Source organism: Sinocyclocheilus rhinocerous, unplaced genomic scaffold, assembly GCF_001515625.1.
Source record: "Sinocyclocheilus rhinocerous isolate Xijiao unplaced genomic scaffold, SAMN03320098_v1.1 scaffold1243, whole genome shotgun sequence".
NCBI classification, from domain to species: Eukaryota; Metazoa; Chordata; class Actinopteri; order Cypriniformes; family Cyprinidae; genus Sinocyclocheilus; species Sinocyclocheilus rhinocerous.
The window spans coordinates 59204-71080 of NW_015626033.1; the positions used below are offsets into that span (position 1 = coordinate 59204).

The following is an 11877-nucleotide window of genomic DNA, read 5'->3' on the forward strand; positions in this document are numbered from 1 at the left end:
ATATATATATATACTATATATATATATATATATATATATATATATATATATATGTCTCTTTTTTCTTTAAATTTTTATTTATTAGTTTTAATCGGTTTAGTTTGGTTTATTTTAGTACTTAAAGATAAATAAAGTATCATTAAATTAAAATAAGTATAAGTTTTTTATATTTTATTTCAGATAATGTTTATTTTGTTTCAAGTAAAAAAAAAGTTGTATGGTTTTAACTTTATTTTTAATTACGATAATAACCCTGTTTCAGTTTTGTGTTGTTTACAATGATTAGTCATAAGAGCCATTAAAATGTAAGTCATAAAATCTTTACAAATAATGGAAATTCAAATGTAAAATGTCATGAAGTCAAATGTTTTGAAATGAATTAAGGTTACTGAAATTTATAAAATTAAAATAATTATAGAATTTTAGATATTTTTAAAAAACTAATAAAAGTGAGAAAAACACAGCAAAATGACTAAAGCTTTAACAGTTAGTGTGTGGATTGCTATGTGAAGAAATATGTGTAGAAAAACATACATACAAATTAATTTAATGCACACGCACAATAGTGTAATGTAATTTATTTATTTACTTATTTATGAGTGCTTTTTTTTGGAGTGCAAATATTTTTACAATCCAGTGATTACTGCTGTTAAAGTCATGGTTTGGGAAACCCTGCTTTATACAAAATGTAACTGTACATCAGGGGGTCCCTGGGATGCAAAAGTTGAAGACCCCCATCTACTAATGTAATACATTCACATTCACTGTTTATACTTTAGTGCATAGTGCACTAATGTTATGTATATTATAAACTTTGGTTTCATTGGATTAAACTTGTGGTGAAAATTATTCTAAAATATACTTAAAGCAACATCAGAACATATCAATAACCCCTGTACATGCACATACACTTGTCATATGTCGCTAGAACATCCATATATTTGTATGAATGACAGTCGGATGCAGCTCAGTCCGGATGCCTTCCTTCCTGCAGCAGACTGATTTCAGAGATGAATCAGTGTGAAGTTCTTACCCGAGCAGCTCGAGCAGCAGACTGTTCAGACTGACTCCAGCGGTGGCTCTAGCCCGCATCAGCACGAAGATCTGCGGGAACTTCAGCACCATACACACGAACAGAGTGCTGAAGTTCGCCAAATGCAGCGTCAAATTGCCGTCCATCTCTGTTAATCCCTCTCTGTGATCCGCTCGTGGGATCCTGGCACAAAGCGGCTCCAGATGTTAGTATCTGATTCAGAGGTACTTCCGCACACATAAGCGCGCCGCGCGAGATTTGACCCTCCGCAGCGCCCGTAGCTCATTGCTGCAGCTCCTAATTGAGTGAGAGATTACTCAAATGCATTTCATCTTTGGCGCCAACAGATCATAAAGAACAGGTCAGCATGTCATTATTACATACCTTCAGTTCAAATGAATAACTGGGTCGTTCGCATGAAATATGGTGACAGATATTCAGTCATGAAAAAGATTTAAAATATTCGGGAATTCACATTTAAAAGGCAAAACTATACAAGCTATTAAACAATATAAACCGTTTGACTTTTATGATTTTAATTTGGCAGTTGCCTGACAGTTCCTTGCTTTGTACCCCTTTATCTGGTCAACCATTATATAGCAAAGTTATTTTACTTATTTATTACTTTTTTCTTACTTTGTTTACACACATTAAGCAATAGTGCAATATCTAATCTGTGCTGAATAAATAAACCACATATAAATATTTTCAAAGTAAAGATTGTATGTTATCAGTCTTTAAAAATGTAATTTGCAAAAAGCATAAGAACTTTTCAGGTTCAAATTTGAACATTAACCTTTTACAATTTACACTTGTCATTGGTGTTATATTGTGTTATATCACAAATGTTTACTTAAACAAGAATGTTTTAAATGAGATGTTTCAGTTCATGCTTACATGAAATATTATTGAATCAAAAAAAATTATCGGTATAATTCATTAATTTTAGTCTTCTCCGTAGTGTTTTGAGATTTTATAGTGGAACCAATTAATAAATCTATCAATTTTTGAACCAAGTTAGAAAGTCAACATAATTTGAAAATGACCCAACTATAAATCAATTAAATAAGCAATCAAAATAAAAAATGAAGAGCACTCTTGGAGAAAAGAGAATTGGAGTGTGCCTCTATTTATTTGTTTTTAATAAGCAATTCACTGGGTTAAACAAATACTGTTACAACACAAAAATTGTACATTTTAAAGCAACAAGTTTTATAACAACTTCATAATCAAAAGACAAGTTTATCTTTTTTCTTTTACTCTTGCCGTTTCCTTCTTTAATTTAGAAAAAACAAAAACAGACATACTTTTCATTGAGCAGCTTTGCTGCCTCTTGCTACCCTGTTCAAAGAACCATCTCTCTCGCTTTTTATTAATGCAAAGGCTTGCCAGTAATAAATAATACTATAAAATGTTCTGCAAGTACACAAAAAAGATTGAGAAACAACAACAAGGGTAAATGTACAAGGTTTCGGGTGAAAGGGGTGGGACAGGTGAGAGTGGGCAAATTTAGCAAAATCTCGGATTCATACAGGACAGACAAAGCATCTATACATCCATACTAGCCAGATAACAAAGTTGATTTTATTATTCGTGTGTGTGTGTGTGTGCGTGTTTAGTTTTTTTTCTACAAAGTGGGTTTTGCTTTTTTTAAACAAGCAGGCATTGTTAATTAGAGAGCACATAGAATTAAGGCAGCTCAAATGTTCGCCTCAAAAAACTTTTAACATTAGATCCTTAAAAACTGCAGTTTGCTCTTGTTATTTTACACAGACATAGTGTCTCTCACGCAGAGTGCAGAAATAAGAATTTGTTGTTGCATAATTCCGGCTGTTGACAAAGCCATCCTCTTAATACCGCCCACAGGAATGATGGGAAAAACATTTCTTACATGGCTACAGGAGTGTTGCGATATTACTGACCCCTTTGTCACATACTATAGATGTTGAAAACTCACATAAGCTGCCTCTCACTTTTCCAGTTCTCTTGATTTGACATCTTTACAGTAGAGCTGATGTTGCTGTGATTGTTGTTTAGTTTGAGTTGTATAACACTGCTCGATGAGGGATGCACTGATTGATTGGTTTTGCTGGTATTTGAGTTGGCTGTATGGGTTTCTGCATCTCCATCTTGTTTCTGTGCGTGTGGCTGATCTTTGGCCACAGCAGTGCTCATGTTCCCCCAGTCTGATTAAACAGAAGCCCTCCAAACATTCAGAATGACTAATTTTGGTGAATGAAAAAGCCAAGTGCTCTCTCTGTACTCAGCCTCGGGGCTGAAAGACAGTTTGGCCACTAAAACAGGCGCCTCTCTAGTAGATCCTTTGAAACGCTCTTGGATTACAGTATTGCACTCAAGCTCTATGGTTTGTTATTTCAGTTCATTTTAGCTCCTTGCATCTCTCTGTGCTTCTTTGAGCTTGTTGACAGAACACACTTCGCTTCCCTCTAGTGGACTAATGTTGCCATGGCCTTTTATTGTAAACAACGTTGCTCCTTTTTTATAAAGTTGCTTGTAAATATGGGTGGCATTGTTTTGGGATTATTTCCAGAATTAAGTCTTGTATTTATTTTCCCCCAATGGCATGAACATGTGACCCGACCACTAGCAGTTGTTAAATATCCCCAATTGTTTGCACATGACTCCACATTTAACTCTCATGTTTTTGTTGTTTTTCATATAAAAATTGCTTATTTTTAGACTTATACTACCTTTCAAAAGTTTAAGGCCAGTAAGATTTTTTTTAATTAAATTCTACTCAACAAGGAAGCATTAAATTGATCATGTGACAGTAGCAATTCTGTTCTTTTGAACTTTCCATTCATCAAAGAATCCACAAAAATATTAGCAGCACAACTGTTTCCAACACTCACAATAAGAAATCATTCTTGAGCACCAAATAAAAATATTAGAATGATTTCTGAAGGATCATGTGACACCTGAAGACTGGAGTAATAAATGCTGAAAATTCAGCTTTGTCAATTCATGGCATTTTCACAGGAATAACTTACATTTTAAAATATATTCAAACAAAAACAGCTATTTTAAATTGTAATAATATTTCCCAATATTAATGGTTTTACTGATTTTTTTTTTACCTCAGACTTTTGAAAGGTGGTGTATTTTGATGAGAGAAATCGCTTATTTCGGGCTTGTTTTTGGGCAAGTTTTTTTCTTTTTTAGGAAGATCTGGCAACCCCATAATAGACACACTGGATATTTTTCACTCTGGATCACCATCATGTCATTTAGAAAGCACTGGACAGTAAATCAAATAGGAGTTTCAAAATTATTTTAAAGATTACTGGAACTTTATGAGAGAAATGATATTGTTTTGTGGCCATTTATAATAGTTGACACAGTTTTACAGTGTTTACCATAAGTGCAATGACTATCTCTCCCATACAATGTACACATACATACACAGTGTCTCTGTGTTGTTGTCAAGGACAGCTTCATCTGCTATGTCCCCCCCCACACACACACACACGCGTACGTTTTTGCTGGTGTCATTGTCTTGTCTGCGTGGGACCGCAGACACTACAACAGTGTTGGGTTTCAGGGATATATCTGTCCCAGCCCAGTCTGTGCTGCTCCGGTTACAACAGCAAGGTCACACAAGCACACACACATATACACATACAGGGAAGTGAAAAAAAAATCATATTTCATGTCTGTGAGATAAGCAGTAATGGGTGGTGTGTGCAGCTATAGGAAGTGATTTCTGTATGACGTGACCTTAAATTGTCCTTCAGACACCCTATTAATCAACATAAACAAGCTGTAACTGCTTATTTTAAGAGTACACTGTTATAGAGGAAGTAAGTTTGAAAATGGGAATAAAATTGTATAGGTCAGAGTGACAAAATTGGTGCTTTTTTTTTTCAGAACATCTGGATATCGGAGTAAAAAAAATGTGACTCTTATGTTTCCCAATTATAGATTTAAATCTCATACTGTGACTATATTTCACCATTTCTGCTTTGATTTTGCCAAATTGCTACTGTATATCTTACAAAGCAGATGTTTTTCTTGCAATTGAATTTGAGACATTTTATTTCATAATTGCAACTTTGTCTTGCATTGATTTATATCTCACAGTGTGACTTATGTTCTTATTTAAAATTTATCTCACAATTACATTTTTTGTTTTTTACTCTGAGGTGGAAAAAGGCTTCCATAGTTCACTGTGGCATATTTAAAATACTAACTTAGTAAATAATTACTTTAAGTGAAAACAAATAAGAGGGGAGAAGTAAAAGGGCTGAGAATGAAAGAGGAGGAGGAGAGAGAGGAAAAAAGCTAGGAAATTTGAGTCAATAATGAGAACGACATATGATGCTGTTGCTGGCTCCTCGCGACCAATCCAGACATGTAATGCACGTTTGGTTGCGCCGCACACAAAGTATCAAGATTCTCAGATCAACACTGAGATTCACTGTTTCTCCTATAAACACACACACACACCAAACACATGGACTGAGCGTGTATACTGGGTGTGTGTGTTTATGCTTCTCTGACATTTTGCCCTTTTTATCAATCTGCTTTCTGTAACACCTCCATCCAGACGGAGGGTCAGCCAGCCGTATCAGCACTGACAAAATAAATCTGACACAGGAATGTGTGTGTGTGTGTGTGTTTAAATCTGACACTGGAATGAGACTCCACCACATACGAACCCCAGAGAGAAATCTAGTCCTTACTCTAACCAGTCACAATTAGACCTCTGAGCCTACTCTTAAAAAAGTATACCACTGTGAAACTGAATCCTGCAGCAAAAAGTACAGAGGGATAGGGTAGGATTGCACTCTTCTTTGTACGTCGTCCAAGAGCAGAGAGAAAAAGAAGAGGGGAAAAGAGGGAGAGAGAGAAGTGGTAAAGGTTGAAGGGGAGATTTGGGTCAGTGTTGCCCGGTTAAACTTAGTTTATATGAGAGTAATCAGAGAAAAAATAAATAAAACAAAACAAAAACAACAACAGTAAAGATGAAAAACAAAAGATAGAAACAGAAGAAAATGAAAAACAAAAAAAGGATAAAAGTAACAAAAAAACAAGAAAAATAAACTAAACCAAAAAAAGAAAGCAAAACAAAGAAGCAATTAAAAAGCAAATAAAAACAACAAAAATAAAAAAGGAAAAAAGTATATCAAAGTGACTAAAGTAAAGAACAAACAAAAAACGTAAAACAAAGAATGTCTGATCTGAAAGTCTGCTCTCAGGAAATTGTTTAAATTAAAATGTTTAGATTTATTTCCTCTTTTCATGTATGACTGAAACTTTTGTATTCATCGATATTGTCAAATCATGTGTATTTTTGATTTGTGTATTTTTTATTTTTCATCCTCCTTGTGATTTCCGACACATTGCTTGACAAATTTTTGACTTGAATTTTAGACCTTCTCCCAAAATAAATTGGCAAACTTGAATGTTTTGTCAAACTGAACTCCATTTTGGCCAGAAATCTGATACACCTTCTCCCAATTACACACACACAAACACGCACACGCTTGGCTTTAAGGTTCACTCCTCCACTTTAGTCAAAACAAATAACCTATGCACCCAGGTGCTAACCATGCATTAAGCTCTTACAGTACTCTGTGTAACTAAAATCATTTTGGCTCTGTGTCCACCTAACCAACCCAGTCTACCTTTAAGCTAAATGTTCTTGGCATCTTGTGTAAGTGAACTCTACACTGAGGCACCTTGGAACTAGCTGAAACTGTTCCTGTAACCGTAGCTGGAAAGGAAGTGATGAACATAATTTAGCACTGATTGGGATTTGGCAAAAAATAAAGCATAAAAAAACCTCAAGAATGCACCCTTGACACCAGCTCACAGCTGCCCGAGACGCTTACTGACCTCTCCACTGGTTTTGATTGTACTCTTGATAGCAAACCCAGGAGGGATTTTTCTTAAATAAGAGCACTGCAATAAGATGGATACTGATATAAATAATGAGAAATCCAACCCAAATGCCCCTGTGGACACTGATTTCCATCTAAGCCATCTGATACATCAGGACAGTGTGTACACAACCCACCAGCAGTGTTCGACCGACTCTTCGCTGAGCCGTGCGGCGTGGCAATGAGCACTTGTGATTGAACAGACTGGGTGGGACAGTCTCCAAGCCAATGGCCGCAAAGCTAGCAGCCATTTTAACAGTTCGCCAAAATGCTTGGTGAGGTCTGTACCCTGTAATCCTCAATCAAATCAGTGAGTGAATGAATTTTCATTGCACAATAAACCAGCAAACCATCCACATACACTGTTCTCCAGTAGTGCAGACTACTTATCTTCTAGTTTTCTTCTCCAACGATGGATGAGTTTCCAGCTTCTTCCCAGGGATGAAATGAAAGTTCACTCCATCCTTCTGTTTTTGTACTCCCTCCAGGGTGTATGTACGTTTCTCTCTTCCTGTCTTTTTTGGTGTCCGGTTCCAGAACACCTCTCCCTCAGAAAGGAGAGAAAGGGAAAGAGGTTAAGAAAGAGTACAGAGTGTTTTGCTGGTGTTGCAGATTCTGATAAGCAACTCTGCATCTGTATCAGTCTTTCTGACTGAAGCTATTGAATCAGAAGCATCCGATTCCAAAAGTACAGACAGATTAAACCGAGCTTCTTTGAATGCACACACAAAGCAGAAAACTGGTCCATCCATCTGTGGCAGGATTTGACTGGCTCTGTTCCAAATTATAGTTATTCATGAGCGTGTTTGATTGGCAGCCTGGCAGATCTATTGTGTTTGGCTTAAGCTCCGCCTTTTTGGAAATCTGTATATGTACACTGTAATGCCGCCTCCAACCAGTAGTTGGAAAGTCCTCTCAACAAGCCGTGGATGGAGGGGTCGAGTGGAGAGGATGAGAAGTATCTCTTTCATCAACAAGTAGACTGAGAACAGACTTTGCCTGAAGATATCGCAGTTGAAGGTCAAACATCACGTCCGATCTACTTCCCAGATTAACACTTTGTGTCAGTCTTTGTTTAGCCGAAAGGGGTGGAAACGGAGCAGACTGCTGCCCAATCCCGATGATCAGTGTGCATATTATGTCGCAACGTGCATGTGCGTGTTTGGAAAAGTGGAGAAAACAAGGTTGACATCTTGACTGGCTGGACTGCGGATGAAGTCTGTGGACAGCTGATGGTCTCTGCTGCAGTGCAATCCTCTTTATCCCTTTGGTGAGATGGTGATTTCTATAAGAGAGAGGTGGGGAAAATAAAAGAGAAAGAAAGAAGAGAAAAAAGAGTAATGGGTAAATTGTCACATACAGCCTTGTTGGTCTTTTTTGATCTGTTTGAATGATTTATATGAATAAAGGATCAATTCAGGGATAAATTTAAGAGTTATCAGAATATTAAAGGAATAGTTCATCCGTTTGTCATTATTTACTCCCCCTCATGTCAATGGGGACTGAGGCTGTCAAGCTCCAAAATGATATCTGATTTATTTCAGCAAGGATGCATTAAATTGATTAGAATTGACAGTAAAGGCATTTATAATAAATACAGTTCTTTTGAACTTTCTATTCATCAAAGATTCCTGAAAAAAATGTATTGTGGCTTCCACAAAAACATGAAGCTGCACAACTGTTTTCAACATTGATGATAATATAAATGTATCTGGAGCACCAAATCAGCATATTACAATGATTGCTGAAGGATCATAAAGGATTCTGAGGATGAAGACTGTAACAATGAAAATTCAGCATTGCCATCACAGGAATGAATTAAATGTTAAGATATATTCAAACAGAATACAGTTGTTTTAAATTGTAATAATATTTCACAATAGTACTGTATTTTTTGATCAAATACTCTCAATGCAACATTGGTGAGCATCAGAGATTTCTTTAAATAATTTTTTTTTTACCAAAAATCTTAACACCATGCAGTTTAATGGTAGTGTATGTTTGATATATTAGTGAGTTATATAGACTTATATGAACTTTCATGATAATTTTATGGTGCTTTTGCTTCCTTTTGAAGTTAAAAAGCTCTCGTTAAACATTTAATTGTATGGAAAAGAGAGACAAAGTAGGCCTACATTTTTCAAAATTCACTTTTTGTGTTTCACGGAAGAAATACAGATTTGGTGCAACCTGGGGGTGTGTAAATGAAAATAATTTTTTATTTGTGTGTGAACAATTTCTTTAATAAAAATCTTAAAAAAAAAAAAAAAAAAAGAAACATTTACGGCATTATAGCGCTTAAAGCAATCTAAGAGTGAAGGCAGACATGCAGTAAATCATAAGACTACTAAGGAAGTGGACAAAATGTGATTCTCACCTGTCCTCTATTTCACTTGTTCTGATTGCGGATACGCAGACACCTTCTCTTCAGCGGAGGCTCTATTTCCATTGGAACGGTTCCTGTTAATGGGGCTGTCAAGCCACAGGGCAAAATGGTAGCGGTTTTGTCAGCAGGTTTGGGCACGGGCTGAATGACACAGCCAGGTTTGGGCATTAGGGGCAGGGCGTAGGCATGGTCCTCATCAGATGGGGCATCTTCAGGGCTCTGAGGTTTGTCCTCCCCTGTTAGTGCGGTAATGGCAGGCTGGTCATTTGAGCTTCTCTTACCTGCTGAGTCTCTTTCTGTTGCTAAGCAGCTGTTCTCTTTCAGGTCCTCTCCTTCTAGATCGGCCCCCACAGGCTCGTCGCACACAGCGGCAGTTCTGCGGCAGGGGTCCACTAGAGGGCGCTGCTCTAACAGAGGTGTTCTGATCGAACTCTCTGCTGGAGGCACATTACAGCTCCCATTAACAATCACATTGCAGGGCGTAGCAGAGCCAGGCTCAGATTTAGCCGTGGCGGTGTTGCTAGGAACAGTGGAGGCGCTGCATGCGATTAGCTGAGAAAGTGGCGGTGTGCCGCTGCAGTAGGACGGGTTGGCACAAGGCAGAGCCACGCTAGCCAACGCGCTTTCAGCATTACTGTCTCTGTGGTTATCTTCTATTGTACCTGTGCTAGTACCGGCCGACCCATCCACCTCAGTGTCACCCAAAACTGCAGGTGGTGGGCTTAACCCGGGCTCTGCTTTTACCTGCACACAGGTTACAGCCCTCTGGATAACTAGCTGTTGCCGGGAACGGCGACTGGTTGTTAAATCAATGACTCCATCTGCTGGTGTGTCTTTCTGGGAGTGTCCAGAGCTTCCGTTACCAGAGTTCTCTGTTTTAACCATCAGCTCCGCCACGTTTGCCCTGCCCTGCTCCGTCTGTTTGGAAAATCCTGGCAAAAGTGTATCTGAGGTGGGAGGGGCTTGCTGAAAGTCCCTCCCCTCCCCTCTGGAGGTTCTTTGAGAAAATGGTGGCGGTGCTTTTGAATCACTCCGCTCGCTCGCAGCATTCTGAAGCGTTCCATCATTTCCTGATCGGTCACCAGAAGCCTGCGGACTGAATGGTATGGGCACTGGAATGGGTATGGGGACCGGTAATGGCACAATCACTGGATAGGGCACTAATAATGTTGGTGGTGGCACTAGGGGGGCCAGAGAAGGTATGCCAATATTCATAATGGGTGGAACTGGGATGGATCCAGGTGGCATCATGTTAACTGGGGGGAAAGGCAAGGCTGGCATGTGGCCACCAGGATAAGGGTGCATCATACCCGGAGGGTTCCCAGAAAGGGTTGGTGTGGAGGATGGGTGTATGTGGGGGGAAAGGAGCGGGCGGTGCATAGGGCTTGATGGATGACCCAAAGTCCGAGGAGGAGGTGGTGGCCCAATGCCAGGAATCATGGGATTGGAATGAGGGCTGTTGGGGCCTGGGGGACGTAAGAACGGAGGGTGAATCTGCTGCATCATCTGGTGCTCCATAAAGAGAGGGAGAGGAACTGGGCCACGTGGTGTCATCACCATCGGTGGGCTGCCAGGCGGCACACCCAGAGCTGGATGTAAACCTGCTATCGATGGCAGAGGAGGAGGTGGCGGTAACGCGGGGCTTTCGTGTGGCCGCGGTGTGGGGATTTTCGTAGATGATGATGACGAGGATGACGAGGACGAGGAGGAACACACAGTTCCAGTTTCAGATGGTGACCCCGAGGTGGATCCAAAGGGTCCGGCTACAATGGTGGCACCCCCTGGTGAAGGTGCCTTGCGACTGCGGAGCTCATTTAGAGGTGCGCTCCAGGACTCGGGTGTAAGGAGTTGTACACCCGCTGCGCTCTCTGATTTCATATCACTCGTGGGGAGAGGAGGGTTACATAAACCCCCAGGCAGTGCGGCCTGAGTCTCTTTATAGAATATGTCCATTTTATACTGGTTCAGACACTTTGCACTGCAGAACTGGAGCCGTCTTTCACCCGCTCCAAAATCCAGGTATTCCTTAGTGTGGCGGATGTGTTTGCACCAATCGCAGACCTGTAACATGAACAACCGCAAAATGAACAACCTAAACTAGAGATTAACACATCACAATGTCTATTAAAGCATACTAATCCAAGCACTCTCTGTGGACTAAGACATCATTAAAAGAGTATGGCTGTCCTTCTATATTACTTAGTCTGATGACACAGTGTGTGAAGAGAGTGTGTGTGTGTGTTCTGTGAAGTGTCAGATCTATGTAAGATTAGGGTTTTACAGAATAGGCATTAAATATAACAAACCAAGTGTGAAGAAAAATGTGGTTTATGTCATGAAATATTAAAATCAAATCAAGATGATCATCTCTCTCAGAATACAGAAATAATATTGTACAATAAAAAGACAAAATAAAATATAAACATATATTAAATATGTATAATGCATTTAAATATTTAAAATAAATATATATATGTTAATAATAAATATACAAATATGTAACAATGAAATTATATATATATATATATATATATATATATATGTATATATGTATA

General features: G+C 38.7%; 2 protein-coding genes across 4 annotated transcripts in view; both read right to left on the bottom strand.

Moving 5' to 3' along the window:
• Positions 1–1288, bottom strand: part of LOC107706924 (PQ-loop repeat-containing protein 3-like) — a 3141-nt gene extending 1853 nt beyond the window's left edge. Inside the window, exon 1 of the mRNA XM_016510782.1 lies at positions 1034–1288. Within this exon, the coding sequence (XP_016366268.1) occupies positions 1034–1179 (146 nt within the window). The 5' untranslated portion in view covers positions 1180–1288. The remainder of the gene's footprint in view (positions 1–1033) is intronic.
• Positions 1289–7566: 6278 nt separating this feature from the next.
• Positions 7567–11877, bottom strand: part of LOC107706905 (sine oculis-binding protein homolog) — a 37928-nt gene continuing 33617 nt past the window's right edge. For all 3 annotated transcript variants that reach the window (XM_016510766.1, XM_016510772.1, XM_016510758.1), the window contains 2 exons: positions 9314–11383; positions 7567–8221 (listed from right to left, as the gene is read on the bottom strand). In XM_016510766.1, the coding sequence (XP_016366252.1) occupies positions 9326–11383 (2058 nt within the window). In that variant the 3' untranslated portion in view covers positions 7567–8221; positions 9314–9325. The remainder of the gene's footprint in view (positions 8222–9313; positions 11384–11877) is intronic.